Below are 13438 nucleotides of genomic sequence, written 5' to 3'. Positions count from 1 at the left end.
CAAAATTTGATTTTTTTTTAGTACTTCTAAAAAATAAAAATATCAGAAACTGAATTTTTTAAAAGTAAATATTAAAACTTTAATAATATTTTTTTATAATTTTAAATTTATCTTTTATTTTTTATTTATTTTAAACTAAATATAATATTAAAACAACTCAATTTAATCCATCTTCTAATTTCTATCTCGCTGTTTCAATTTCTCTCCCAAAAGAAACAAGTCACCCAGTGGGGACAATGAGGGACCTGAAAAAAAAAAGAAAGAGGGCGAGGGGGGTGGTTTTACAATTATAGTTAATAAGAGTATAAGTATCTGACAGGAGTCACAGACGCTCATGAAACACATGATTCAAAATCCTCAATTATTCAAACAATTATTTACAAGCATGATAGGTTTATAATTAGAATTGGCACCCATAATTTTACACTCCCACAAAAATGAAAAAGAAAAAGACAGTAGTAGGTCGCATAATTACCCCTCAAGAGTGAAGAAAGGGGCACACATAAATAGGCAAAACCACCATACTACCATTATTAATATCATAAATTCATGATAATGAAAATGCAAATGCAAATGCAAATTGAAAAATCATCCCAATCAATCATGTAGAAAAAATGTTACATTATTAAGCATGTACAATACATTACATTACTACACTAGACAACATTATTTATTTGTAACGCTACATCCACTATTTAACAAGTGTTGACATTTCATTCCAGTAACATACACTATACAATTTAATTTAATTTAATTTTCTCTTTCAGTGTCTATATTTTCCTGCGTTTTCTTTTTCTTTTTCTCGTTTGCAGAAAGTGGTTGGTTGCAGAGGATGTTACCTCTGACTATGAGTTTGATGAGGGTGCTGGGAAGTGGGAAACTGTTCCCACCGGAACACATAGTCACCGATTCAGAGGACATACCTTTTGGAACACTGTGGTGGTTTGTGTACGCTGGAATTTCATGTTTTCTTGTCCTCTTCGCTGGGATTATGTCTGGTCTCACCCTCGGTTTGATGTCTCTTGGTCTCGTTGACCTTGAGATTCTTCAGCGTAGTGGCACTTCCACTGAGAAAAAACAAGCTGGTACTTCTTACCTACCAACTTTCTTTTTTCTGTTTCTTGATTCTCAAATTTGTTCTTATTCTTGTTCTGTGTTTCTTGCAGCTGCTATTTTGCCTGTTGTTAAGAAACAGCACCAGTTGCTTGTTACTTTGCTTCTGTGTAATGCCTGTGCTATGGAGGTACTATTTCCAATTTTTTTTTAACTAATTTTTTTTGCAATTGAAGTAGTTTTTGAGTGAATTGGAGTCTGTGTTTGTTTGATGATGCAAGATAGAATCTTGTTTGCATATGTTATATGAATTGGAAGCTAGGGCTGGAGAATCATAATATATGAGCTAAGTTTGACTGAGTTTTCACATGGTCAACTAGCTGCTCCTTTACTTGTATGTAGTAATTATCTTTAGAGTAATATTAACTTGAATGATGTTGTGATTAAATATGTATCAGCATTTCATTTTTTTTAGAGTAACAACTTGTCAAGAAGAGCATGTTTTGTTGAGTTGGTTATCTGAAATTAGCAGAGTCTAAAAAGAGCTCAGTTAATACAATTCTTGATGATACTGGCTCATTGAATAATTCTTTATGAATCTTTTATTGTTGGTCCAAGAATATGGCAACTTCTTGTTTATTATCTTGTACTTTAATAGTGATTAAATTTTGTCTTCGCAGTAACTAAGCCATAGCATTTCTCTCGGATGCTCTTGCATTAATACAATGTTAATGGTGTGAGAACTTAAGGTGAAAAAAGATTATAAAATAAAAATATCCATCATGAGTATTTGGGTCAATTATAGAATAAGTGAACATCTAATCCATTGTATGATTTTAGCCGATCTTCTAACTACTAATGCTGGATTCTTCTCTTTTGATCTGCAGGCACTTCCTATCTACCTTGATAAAATTTTTCATCCTGTTGTTGCTGTTATTTTATCAGTAACTTTTGTTCTAGCTTTTGGAGAGGTAAAATACTTTTTCAATCCATGGTTTTTGTCATGCTCAAACATTTTGATCTTGACATTAAAGAACTAACTGTTTCGATGTCTTTCGGCTTAGGTTATCCCTCAAGCTATATGCTCAAGATATGGACTCTATGTTGGTTCAAATTTTGTGGGACTTGTACGTGTTCTGATGATAATTTGTTTTCCAATTGCATACCCTATTGGAAAGGTATATATTATGATTCTTTAAACATGTTAGCTTCTATCAAGGAAATTATATTAAGATAATAACATCATTAGCTTTTGGTCTGTTGCATTTGTAACAAAATCATGGCCATTTTTGAGTTCATACTTTATACTACACCTTTATGCTTCCAGGTTCTGGATATATTACTAGGACACAACGATGCACTGTTTCGGCGAGCGCAATTGAAAGCCCTTGTTTCAATCCATAGCCAAGAGGTAATCTCTGTTCAAATCACCATGTGCATTTTGTAAAGTTATTTGGATTTCCTGGAAAAATGTTCTAATTTATTACCGTGAAAAGCAAACCATGATAACAACTATATAGGGAAGGCTACTAATTTTACCATGATGAATTTTATAGTATCTTGTATTCATTTTTTTCCCCTCCCTAAATTTAATTTTCTTTATCATTTAAGGCTGGTAAAGGCGGTGAACTCACACACGATGAGACAACAATTATCAGTGGAGCACTTGATCTCACTGAGAAGGTATGCACTGATTTGAAGAAAAGTAATCTTTTAGGCTTTGTAATATAACAGAAAATTCATCAACATTGTTATGCAGACTGCAGAGGAGGCTATGACACCAATTGAATCTACATTTTCTTTGGATGTTGCTTCCAAATTAGACTGGTAAGTATGCATCTGCAAGATTTTCTGTTCACATATCAATACCGGCTAATTTTCTTTCTCATGTCTGCTTGATAGTAATTATTTTATAAGCCTATACCTTACTGTAATTGAAGTTAACAGAGAATTGTTGATCATTTAACTTTAATCTCATTCTTTCTCTTGTTCCATGATGAAAATTGAAGTTCCAGACTGTCAAATCATGATTTGTTCCCTGATGGAATTTATAACATAAATAAGAAGGCCTTCTTGATAACTTTATTTGTTATGACCTGTCACTGAGCCTAAACTCAGTTCTGATCATGAGCACGCACACTTAGAGGTGAAGCAAACTTATATATCTTGTTCCCTGCTTTTTGGCAGGGAAGCAATCGGGAAAATTCTTGCACGAGGCCATAGTCGTGTCCCTGTATACAGCGGAAACCCCAAAAATATAATTGGCCTCTTACTAGTGAGTTTGATTGCCTATAGTGTCCAACTTAATGAATTGTTTCGATGTTACTGGCTAAAAAGAACTGTTTGCCAATCTTTATGATTATTGATTTGGCAGGTAAAAAGTCTTCTAACTGTAAGAGCCGAAACTGAGACTCCTGTTAGTGCTGTTTCGATCCGGAGAATTCCAAGGTATGATCAATAATCTCCTTCTATTTCATATAATCTAATTGTATTTTCAAGTTTAACTGAATTTGTATTCTTGTAAAAAACACAGGGTTCCAGCAGATATGCCTTTATATGACATCCTAAATGAGTTTCAGAAAGGAAGTAGCCATATGGCCGCCGTAGTCAAGGTTACAAGAGATAGAAACAGCACTCAGGCTAATGGAGACACTGACAAATCTAAGGATAATGAAGTTTCCAAGCACAATTCTCAACTAACTATGCCATTGCTAGCAAAGTCTTCCGACAAATCGGAGAGTGTTGTCATCAGCATTGACAAAACTCATAAGCATGCTGCAGACAAACAATATCAACAAAATGGAACCGCAACAAACGGTGTTCACCATTTTTGTGAGAACACTGATGATGGTGAAGTTATTGGCATCATAACACTGGAGGATGTTTTCGAAGAACTCTTGCAGGTTTGGATTTGCTTGCACAACAGCACTAGCCTCATAGATTATAAATGTTTCACCCCTTTAAGCTTATGTAACTAGGATCTAGGGGAATTTTTGTGCTTTATTGTTGCAACTATGAAAATGCATTAGCAATATATTGTGTATAGTTTGAAGAAATTTTGGTGATATTTTTCTTTGCAGGAAGAAATCGTGGATGAAACTGATGTATATGTAGATGTACATAGAAGGTGATTTAAATTTTGCAGTTCACTTATACTCTCTTTCGAGTTTCGATCCCTTTGCTTATACTCTTTGAATTTGGCAGAATACGTGTAGCTGCTGTTGCAGCTGCTACATCAGTGGCGCGAGTTCCATCTGGCCGGAAGTTGACAGTTCACAAGCCTGTAGTAAGTTAGAATCAGTTTTTCTTTCACTTCTGTCATGATATCATCACTCCTCCTAAAACCTTAAGCTGATAGGAGGATGCAACATAAACGGTTATATCTCTAACAACTTCTATGTTTCTTTCTCTCTTGGAAGCATTCAAGCTTGGACTAGAAAGAAAGATAACTATTATCTTGGGGTAGTTTTTATTGCATACTGAAAAGAAAAATCAGTATTCTTTTCAATTGCTAATGAATTATGAAGTGCATACTAAAAAAATGGTTGCTGCTCTTCCAACCAAAAACATAATGTTCTATTAACATTTCACTAACTGATAGCCTGAGAAGTTGTTATGCAAATATTTAGACAATGACAGAATGTTGTTCACTTTCAGGGGAATCAAGCAAGCAAGTGAAAGTTTGATAAAGAAATTTAGAAGATGAACTTCAATCAGCAAAGTGTATTAACAAGCATAGTTTGTGTGGCCACTAGTGCTCTTTTTGTTAGGATGACATAGCATAATACACGGCCATATACTGCTATATAATAGTATAATACATAGATAATGTATTTTGGGCCATTGTAACAAAATGTAGAACTAGGATTTCTAATATAAACTCCTGAATTCTACTCTTTTTTGTCCTTAAATCCTAAGCTATTTGATTTAATAATATCAATGATACATTGATACTTGTTTTGCCTGTCATATTCATAGCAATGTTGCAAGCTGTATCTCATATAATTTCTACAATATTTGAACCAACATTTTTCATGGATAGTGTAAAGTATATTGTTGCTGGCAAAGAAAAACTATAGGCCATGGGAAATTTTGGGTTGTCATTTTCTGTTCACGTGAATCAATAATCATATATCCCAAAATTGAATTGTGTTATTATTTTTTACTTTTAAATATGAAGGTAACATGATGAAAATAATTAAAAGTAATAAATATATACTATTTTTGTGTAAAAAATGTATACTTTAAAATGTACCAAAAAATACTTTAGATATGCATATTTTTTTCGTATTTAACTATCTTAATATAAAAAAAATATAGATATATTTGGATATTCTTAAATACAATATGTATCCGTGTGTTCAATCTTATTCTTAATATAAGTTGTTGAAATAAATTTAGAAATAATATAAATTATTAATTATTATATAAAAATATTGAAAATACCTTGTATAAATAAAAAAAGGCAATATTTATATCCAAATCAACATATTTTCAGGCTTCAACACATGGTCAAACTATTTATTTTGGTAAAACATTGCATTCAAATTTAGCTACAATGTTTGACAATGTAACTTTCAAGTACTTACCTGTCTTTAAGATATTCATATTGATCGTGTTTGAAATATTGCATGAATAGACTCAAATTAAAATGAAAAAAAAAAACAATTATAGTATACTTATTTTGTAAATTTTTCATTTCACATCTTAATAGATTTGCACCTCCTTCAATTAATTTTTAAATAAATGAAAGTGAGTGATTAATGAATGAACAATAGTTTACCACCAATATTTTATTGGGAAAAAAGATATGAAAATGATATTAATGAAAATCTTTTGATTGGAATTGGAGGAAGCTTAATTGCATAAGTCCACATCTTGGCTTTAGTACAAGGATTGTGACCAAAGAACAATTTTTGTTTTAATGTTTTTCAAAAATGAATATTCTACAAATGGCTCAAGTACATTCCTGCATTACACTACTGTAGCTGATTTTTTTTTCAAATTTTCAATTATATTTTTTTTGTTGTCCACGGTATCCTCAACCCGACAGGTTAATGACTAATCCGTCGCGGATCGAAACTCCATTTAAACTTTTAAGGGTCTGCCACTGGCCAATAGGTTGCTGCATGCACAAAACGAAATTCAAACCCCTAACACTTGTTTAAGCGGACGAGTGAGTTGATCACTCTGACCAACTTAAGTTGGTTAAATTTTCAATTATATACTCACCCATCACCAACCATTAAAAAAAATGTCTAGAAAAAAAATATCTTTTTCAACAGAAAATTCCATACCTTGAACTGTTTATCACTTGTGGCCAAAAACAGAAAATTTAATTATTATTTTATCTTCAGGGATGCGATGAGTTTTCTAGTGTCAATCAACAGCTACACGTGGAGTATAGTGTAGCTGAAATAATATTGTTTATTATGACTCATAAACTGCACAAGTTAGTTCAGTTGCAATGGAAATAACAAAATAAGATCAATTTTGCAATGGAATGAAAATTGCACAGTTGCATTTGATTTGCATTGACTATTTTTTTTAGTTTGATCCATATTATTTATAACAAAATAAGGTTGATTTGTAATATAATATTATTTGTAGAATATATTAATATGGTGATTAATATTTATAATTGGTAATTATAAAGTGAAATTTAGAAATAAATAAAATTATTATATGAAAAATTATCTTCTTTTTATTTTTCCTCTCATCTTCAACTTCAACACCTCTTCCATTGTTATGAAAACAACACCTCAAATATCTTCAATGAATAATTAACAAAAACGTTTCTTTCACTTCCTTGTCCAACGCCGGAAATAGGAAAACCGCCGCCATAGCCTTTGTGTTTTGTCATGTGTGAAATTACATTGTTATCCTCGTTTTGTACATCAAGATTTCACCAAAAAAAAAAAATTGAAAATTAATTTATTTTTTTAATGATCTCTTAATCTTAGATAAAAATATTAAATTTTTGTTTTCTAATATCTTTAAAAAATAATATATATTTAATTAAACTTTTTACTTATTTAAAAATAAATTAAAATTTTCAATTATCAATAAAATTTAAAAAGACATAACTGATATAATTAAAGAACTTCATTATATACTATATATCGCATGTCTATTTCATATTTCATGTTAGATTAATAGATAGGATAACTACTAAATAATGATTGTACCTTATACATTAATGAGTTCTCACTTATTTCTATTCCCTAATTTTGGTATCAATTAACTAAAATCAATGATTAATATAAAATATAAAATACAAATTAAAATAAATTAAAAATAATACATATTTATATATAAATATATAATAACTAATTTTGATATATAAATAATATTTTTATTTTAGTATAGTATCTTCACCTTACCATTTTAGCAAATAGACTAAAGAGCAATATATTCAAGAGGAAAAAGAAAAAAAAAACAACTTCAAAATTCAAAGAAGGCAATTTGGTGATATATGATTATTACATACATGTTAGTTTACATATAAATATATATAATCTACACATGAAGGTAGGTGGAGCCTTGCTTAGTACTTACGTACCTAGCTAATAATTAAGATTACAAAAGGTTTTTGTAATAATAATTTGTTGATTGCTACTACCTTGTGCTGTGATTCTGATCTAGCTATGTAATTATCTCAAGAACATGAAGTACTACATGATACTAATCATGGCAGCACAAGAGTAAAACAGTGCATCTCCAAATAATGTAAAGACGAGTCCTCTGTTGCCTAATGTACTTTGAACATCTCCCTCTTGATGACCATACCTTCCTAACTGTTGTTGATGAGGCCATTTCAAGAACTTGATGTTTTTTAATTTGGGTTTGGTGTAATAGAGTTAGTTGTTATTGTTCAAGAATGAAAGAATGAATGAATGAATGGATGGATGCTTATAGATATATATAATGTAATGTAAGAGTTATTGAAGATATGAAGGAATTGAATTTGTGGTGGAATATATGAATGTGGCCCATGGTTGAAAAAATGTGGGACATGTTCCATTGTCCACCTAAGATGATCAACTTCCACCTCTGACTTTGTCTCCTTTTTCCCTAACCCTCTTGACATGGACTTCTCATCCACTTCTACTCAAACTCACTAATTAATAAGTAGGTAATGCTATGAAAAAAAAGAAAAATAAACATTTATCTTATTTAGTATTAATTAATTATTACTTAATCCATTTTTTTTTCAAAATGAATAATTTTATTTTTGTAATTTTTTAATGATTTTAAAGTCGTATAAATTGACTTAATTAAATTTAATTTTTTTATTTTATTTTAGAATAATCATTCACTCGACTAGACCGAAATTGGATTATATACATTCTCATTATGAGAAAGGGGTTATTTGAGTGTATCTAAATAGATATTATATTGCAATAATTAATTAATACTAAATAAAGTAAATTTGGACTATTTTTTGCTAATTTAGTTTGGTTATCAAATATTTCTGTTAATAAGTTTCTTTTTTATTCGCAATCGATGAGTTTAATTTTAATGCGTTAACAAATACAATAAAATAAAAACAAAAATATTTGATAATAAAAAAATATTAGCAAAAAAAAATCAAAACTTGTTTTATTCTGTATTCAATAATTATTACTAGAATTATCGAATGTTAAATAAGATAAATTTATGTTTTTTTTTTTGTCGATCTCACATTATCAAAAATAAAATTGATTTAATTTAAATTTGATTCGGATTATATTATTGGAAATATTCTTGGTTTTTTGCTTTTGTTGGATATGCATTCGCATCTACAGAACTATATGCTATAGTTTAGTAGCTTCACCTACACTATGCTTCTTGTTATCTTCCTTCCTTTTTTTCTCTTTTAACTGTTTTCTTATCCGATATATATTCCATTAAGATATGAAATCACAGAAGGGTGCAAGGCTTTTCATCTATCAAAATGAATGACTAATAACAAAATATCTTGCTTCAAAATATATTCTTGATCATTAGTTGGTCACTAATTAAAGGCATGCATATATATATATCATCATTATTCAAGATATTTTGTACCGTTTGTGGCAATATATATGGTTACATCACTGCATTTTATTCTAACCTTGTAATGCATTTCTATTTGTCACAATTTTTTAAATTTCTGTGAATGCTAAAATGTTTGCCACATTATTGTAATTTTAATATTTCATGATATACATAACATATCATAGGTTGTAGATTATTAGATATGAAATAAATCTATAGTTATGATTTTTTTTTCATTAGCAGTTAATGATCATATATCGCATCATTTAAACAACTAGTTAACACTAAATAATGATCATATGTTTTTCATAGTGGTTACTCGAAGTTGAAACCTTGAACTAACTATTTATAGTGTTAGTTGGAGAAAGCACTTGTGTGTGAGATTTATGTCTTAATAAGTAGTCTATCCCTAATATTAAAGAGATAAAAAAAATCTAAATTTATTTTATTTAGTATGTATTAATTATAGTAGTAATTAATTAATACTAAATAAGATAAATTTTAGTTATTTTTTATTAATTTTTGTTGTTATTAAATATTTCTGTAGTACATGGTTGGATTATCCTTTTCATTAATTAGATGGGGAATGTTAGGGGACAATGATTTTGTTAAACAATATGAACAATCACCAATCAAATAAAAATACACTACACTTTTAAATTAACCATCTAAATTTTAATATTAAAATAACTATCCGTACACTAGTACAATGAACATCCGATATATCTATTATTTATATTGTTTAATATTTTCATTGATCATCTATGCTTTTTCTAATTAGATATACCTTTTAACCTTTAATTTCAAGTTTAACTATTCTACATTATTGTTTAATAGTTTCACATACATACAAACAGAAATTTATAATTTAGTTAAATTTCAGAAAACAATGAATAGTTAGTCAAATAATTTTTGTTTAATTTAATATATATAATACATAATTGGATATATAAAGAGTTATATATATTAATAAGGCGGAATTTTTGTCATTCAAAAGTCAAAACTCTCTAATGGTCAAAATTATTTATAAGTAGTCTTTTTTAATTCGTTGACTCTTAAAAGTACAAATGTTATAAGTTACAAGATCTTAAGAGAGGATTGTTCCACAAAAATTAATAATTATGGTAAAAAAAACTCAATATCTTATAAGACGTTTTTTCATGTGTTGGCTCATATATTGGTTTTTCGAAACTCATAATAATAACAATAGTAATTAATCAAGGACATCCATATATGAATGAGATTTTTATTTTCAACATTCCACACATGAAAGATCTAACGAGAAACACGTATGATTCACTTTTCACAAGACATTTGATGCACCACAACTTATTCGAGAACAAGAAGAATAACGAAAAAAAAAAATCTTCACAGCTATTAGGAATATATATACTAATAATAAATATGATGAAAATAACTTCAAGGTGAAAATTTAGGTGCAGTCAATTTTGCGTGTAGTTAATAGTTAAGAATCGTTAAATAATTTGATTGATTTGACTAAATTTTTATTAAATAATTTTTAATTATTAATTTCACGTAAAGTTTATTACACTTAAATTTCTATCTAATCCTAAATATATATATATACACGTTAATCGTTATATAATAATTTAGTCAAATCGATTAAATCATCTAACGATTTTTAACTATATATATATATATATATTGAATAGAAGAAAGAGCGGCGTGGGTTGGCAGTTGGCACAGGAGGGCGAAAAGATCAAATGAAAAGAGAAAAGAAGAGAATTGAAGAAGTTGAAGAGGCATGCATGGACACAGTAGAGTCCACTGTCACGTGTTACGGTGTGGATCGGACAAAGCTAAACCCATAACAACGTCCCTCTCACCCCTCATCTTGCCGGAACTACATCATTAATATTTCATGGTATTTAATTATTTTCTTATGTCCAAGATTTTTTTTACCCTATTTTATATATTACGTACATTTAAAACACATTTTAATTCGTAATTATCCCAAGATACTCTTCTAATGGCTAAGAAATCATGGCAACGAAGATTGTAAATCATAGGATGGGTTTGATAGAGTTAATCGGAAATGTATAAGTTAAATAAAAAAAAATATGTATTTATAAAAATAATTTTTAAAGATAATTTGTATTTTTTAGTATTAAAATTAAAAATTTAATATAAAATTATAGTATATTAAAAATATTTATATTTACTTATATTTATTATTAAATTTATATTTTTCTAAAATTATTTTATCTCTTAAAATTATTTCATCAAACATTATTGTTATAACTTATACTTATTAAAAGTATTTTTATTTTATTTTAAAAAACATAATGGCTACTATTTTTAAAAAATTATCTTTAAAAATACTAAAAAAAACTAATCAATTTTAGAAAAATAGAACAAATTTTACCAAACCAACAAATTAAGATCTAAATTAATAGGAGAAGATTATGTTTAATAAAATTATGTAAAATGTTCACGTCAAATCTCTATGCGAAGATCTTCAGGCTGCAATGAGTGTTCTAAGATCTCTGCATTTATGTGCAAAGGCCCACGTGAGTTTGTCATTTATGTATACCTCCATAATAGATAAAGTGGGCCTAAATGGGCCACATTGTGTGAAGCAAATCCATTGAGTCCATTACACGTGTAATATGGGCTTTGATATTGGGCCATAGTTCTCCATTTTAAGTCAGTAATAATTTATACACATATTTATAGAAATTTTGTACACAAAAAATATATAATTTGTATATATATTTATCAAAATTTATACATATAAATTAATACAATTTGTACTTATATTTTTTAAAAATTATAAATATAAATTAATAAAATTTATTTATTAAAGATAATTTAATATTGGAATAAGTATGATTTTGGTCCCCAACGTAGGGGTTCAAAATTTTTTTCGTCCCTTGCCTTTTTTCGCAATAAAATGGTCCCAGAGATTCCAGTTTATTTTAAAATCGTCCTTTGCCCCCAAAAATAATTTTTTAATACCAAAATGCCCTTGCTGGTTGGTATTCCTTCCCGCGAAATCATTTTTCCTTCCCGAATCAACGCATTGTCTGAGAATAGGATTGCAGAGTGAAACGATTGTTTGAAACCCTTGGAAGGCCTACCTGCGAGGACTATTCTGCGTTGGTAGCTTGAGAGAGGTTGCCGCTCAACTTTGTGGCGTTAACTTGGCTTCGTTCATACAGAAAGCCCTTGGCGAGATAAGCATTATGTGAATGTAATTTCTCGTTTATTAATGTGGATTATGCGATGGTGTATTGAAGGCTAGGGTTTGAACTGATTGTAGTTGTTGTTGTTCATAGTTGGTTGTCTAACTCCCTGTGTTGATTAATAGGGTTTTTCGGGGAGGAGATGGCGCTCATCAACATGCGGGTGCACCATGGTGGGACATTTGGATATGAGAATGGTACGCTCAAGTACTTGAAGGGGCAATCTACAGTTGTGGAGGACATTGACGGCGATCGGTGGAGTGTGTTTGAGGCATACGAGGAATTGAGACAGCTTGGATACCTGAAATCCACCATCGCCGCGTTATGGTACAAAGACCCAACTGCGGATGATTTTGAGAGTCAATTGAAGCTGTTGAGAGGGGACACAGAGGCAATTGAAATGTATACCATAGCTGGGAGGAGAGGCTTTGTTGATCTATTTGTGGTGCATGAGGTTGAGGAGGCCGATGGGTTCCCAGAGGTGGGTTTTCTTGACGTGGGGGGAGAAAGGGTAGGTGGTGAGAATGAGGAACCTTTGGGTGGTGGTCTAGATTTAGTGGTGTTCGAAGGGAATGTACAAAAAAGTGATGGAGCTAGGGTTGCTGCTGAAGCCGAATGCGAGAATAAGGACGATGGAGCGGAATTAGGCCAAGAGGGACATGAGGCAGATAGTGACGATGTTACCAGTGGTGAAGATAGTGATGACCCAACATATTTGCCATCTAATGAAGAGGAAAATAGTGTGGAAGACATCCACTTCACTGACAGTGATGAGGTCTACGACTATGAAAGTGGATTCGGTGAAAATAATGCCAAGCCGAAGGACTGTAATGCAGAGAAGGGCAAAAAGGTTGTGACTAGTGATTTGGATGATGAGGATGCAGTTGACAGTGATGAATTGGAGCAGGACCATGTAATTACAGGAGATGGGTCGGGTGCTGATGATGGGGAGGATGCTGCTGAGGATGAGGGGCAGAGGTTTCCAGTGCACAAGACTCAAAAGGACATGGGAAATTACTAATGGAAGGTGGGCACATTATATGAATCCCGGCAAGAGTTCAAGGACACAGTGGCGGCCTATGCAGTCCACACAGCTAGGAACGTTAAATTCAAGAAGTGTGACTTGGTGAGGGTCCGGGCTGTTTGTCAGCAAGGCTGCC

The 13438-nt window shown here is 30.6% G+C and overlaps 1 protein-coding gene across 1 annotated transcript; it reads left to right on the top strand.

The window, feature by feature from the left end:
* The first annotated feature begins 336 nt into the window (after nt 1-336).
* On the top strand, nt 337-5022 carry LOC112696186 (DUF21 domain-containing protein At4g14240). Its single transcript, XM_025748806.3, has 13 exons — nt 337-1085; nt 1167-1243; nt 1941-2024; nt 2118-2231; nt 2381-2464; nt 2665-2736; nt 2813-2880; nt 3241-3328; nt 3428-3501; nt 3587-3956; nt 4134-4180; nt 4258-4339; nt 4711-5022. Exons 1-13 carry the CDS (start codon nt 833-835, stop codon nt 4729-4731), a joined length of 1434 nt encoding a protein of 477 aa, XP_025604591.1. The 5' UTR covers nt 337-832; the 3' UTR covers nt 4732-5022.
* The last annotated feature ends 8416 nt before the right edge of the window (nt 5023-13438 follow it).

This window comes from Arachis hypogaea, chromosome 6, assembly GCF_003086295.3.
Source record: "Arachis hypogaea cultivar Tifrunner chromosome 6, arahy.Tifrunner.gnm2.J5K5, whole genome shotgun sequence".
In the NCBI taxonomy this organism is placed as follows: domain Eukaryota; kingdom Viridiplantae; phylum Streptophyta; class Magnoliopsida; order Fabales; family Fabaceae; genus Arachis; species Arachis hypogaea.
The sequence above is the reverse complement of the archived record's forward strand: the minus strand, read 5'-3'. Positions and strand labels throughout refer to the sequence as shown.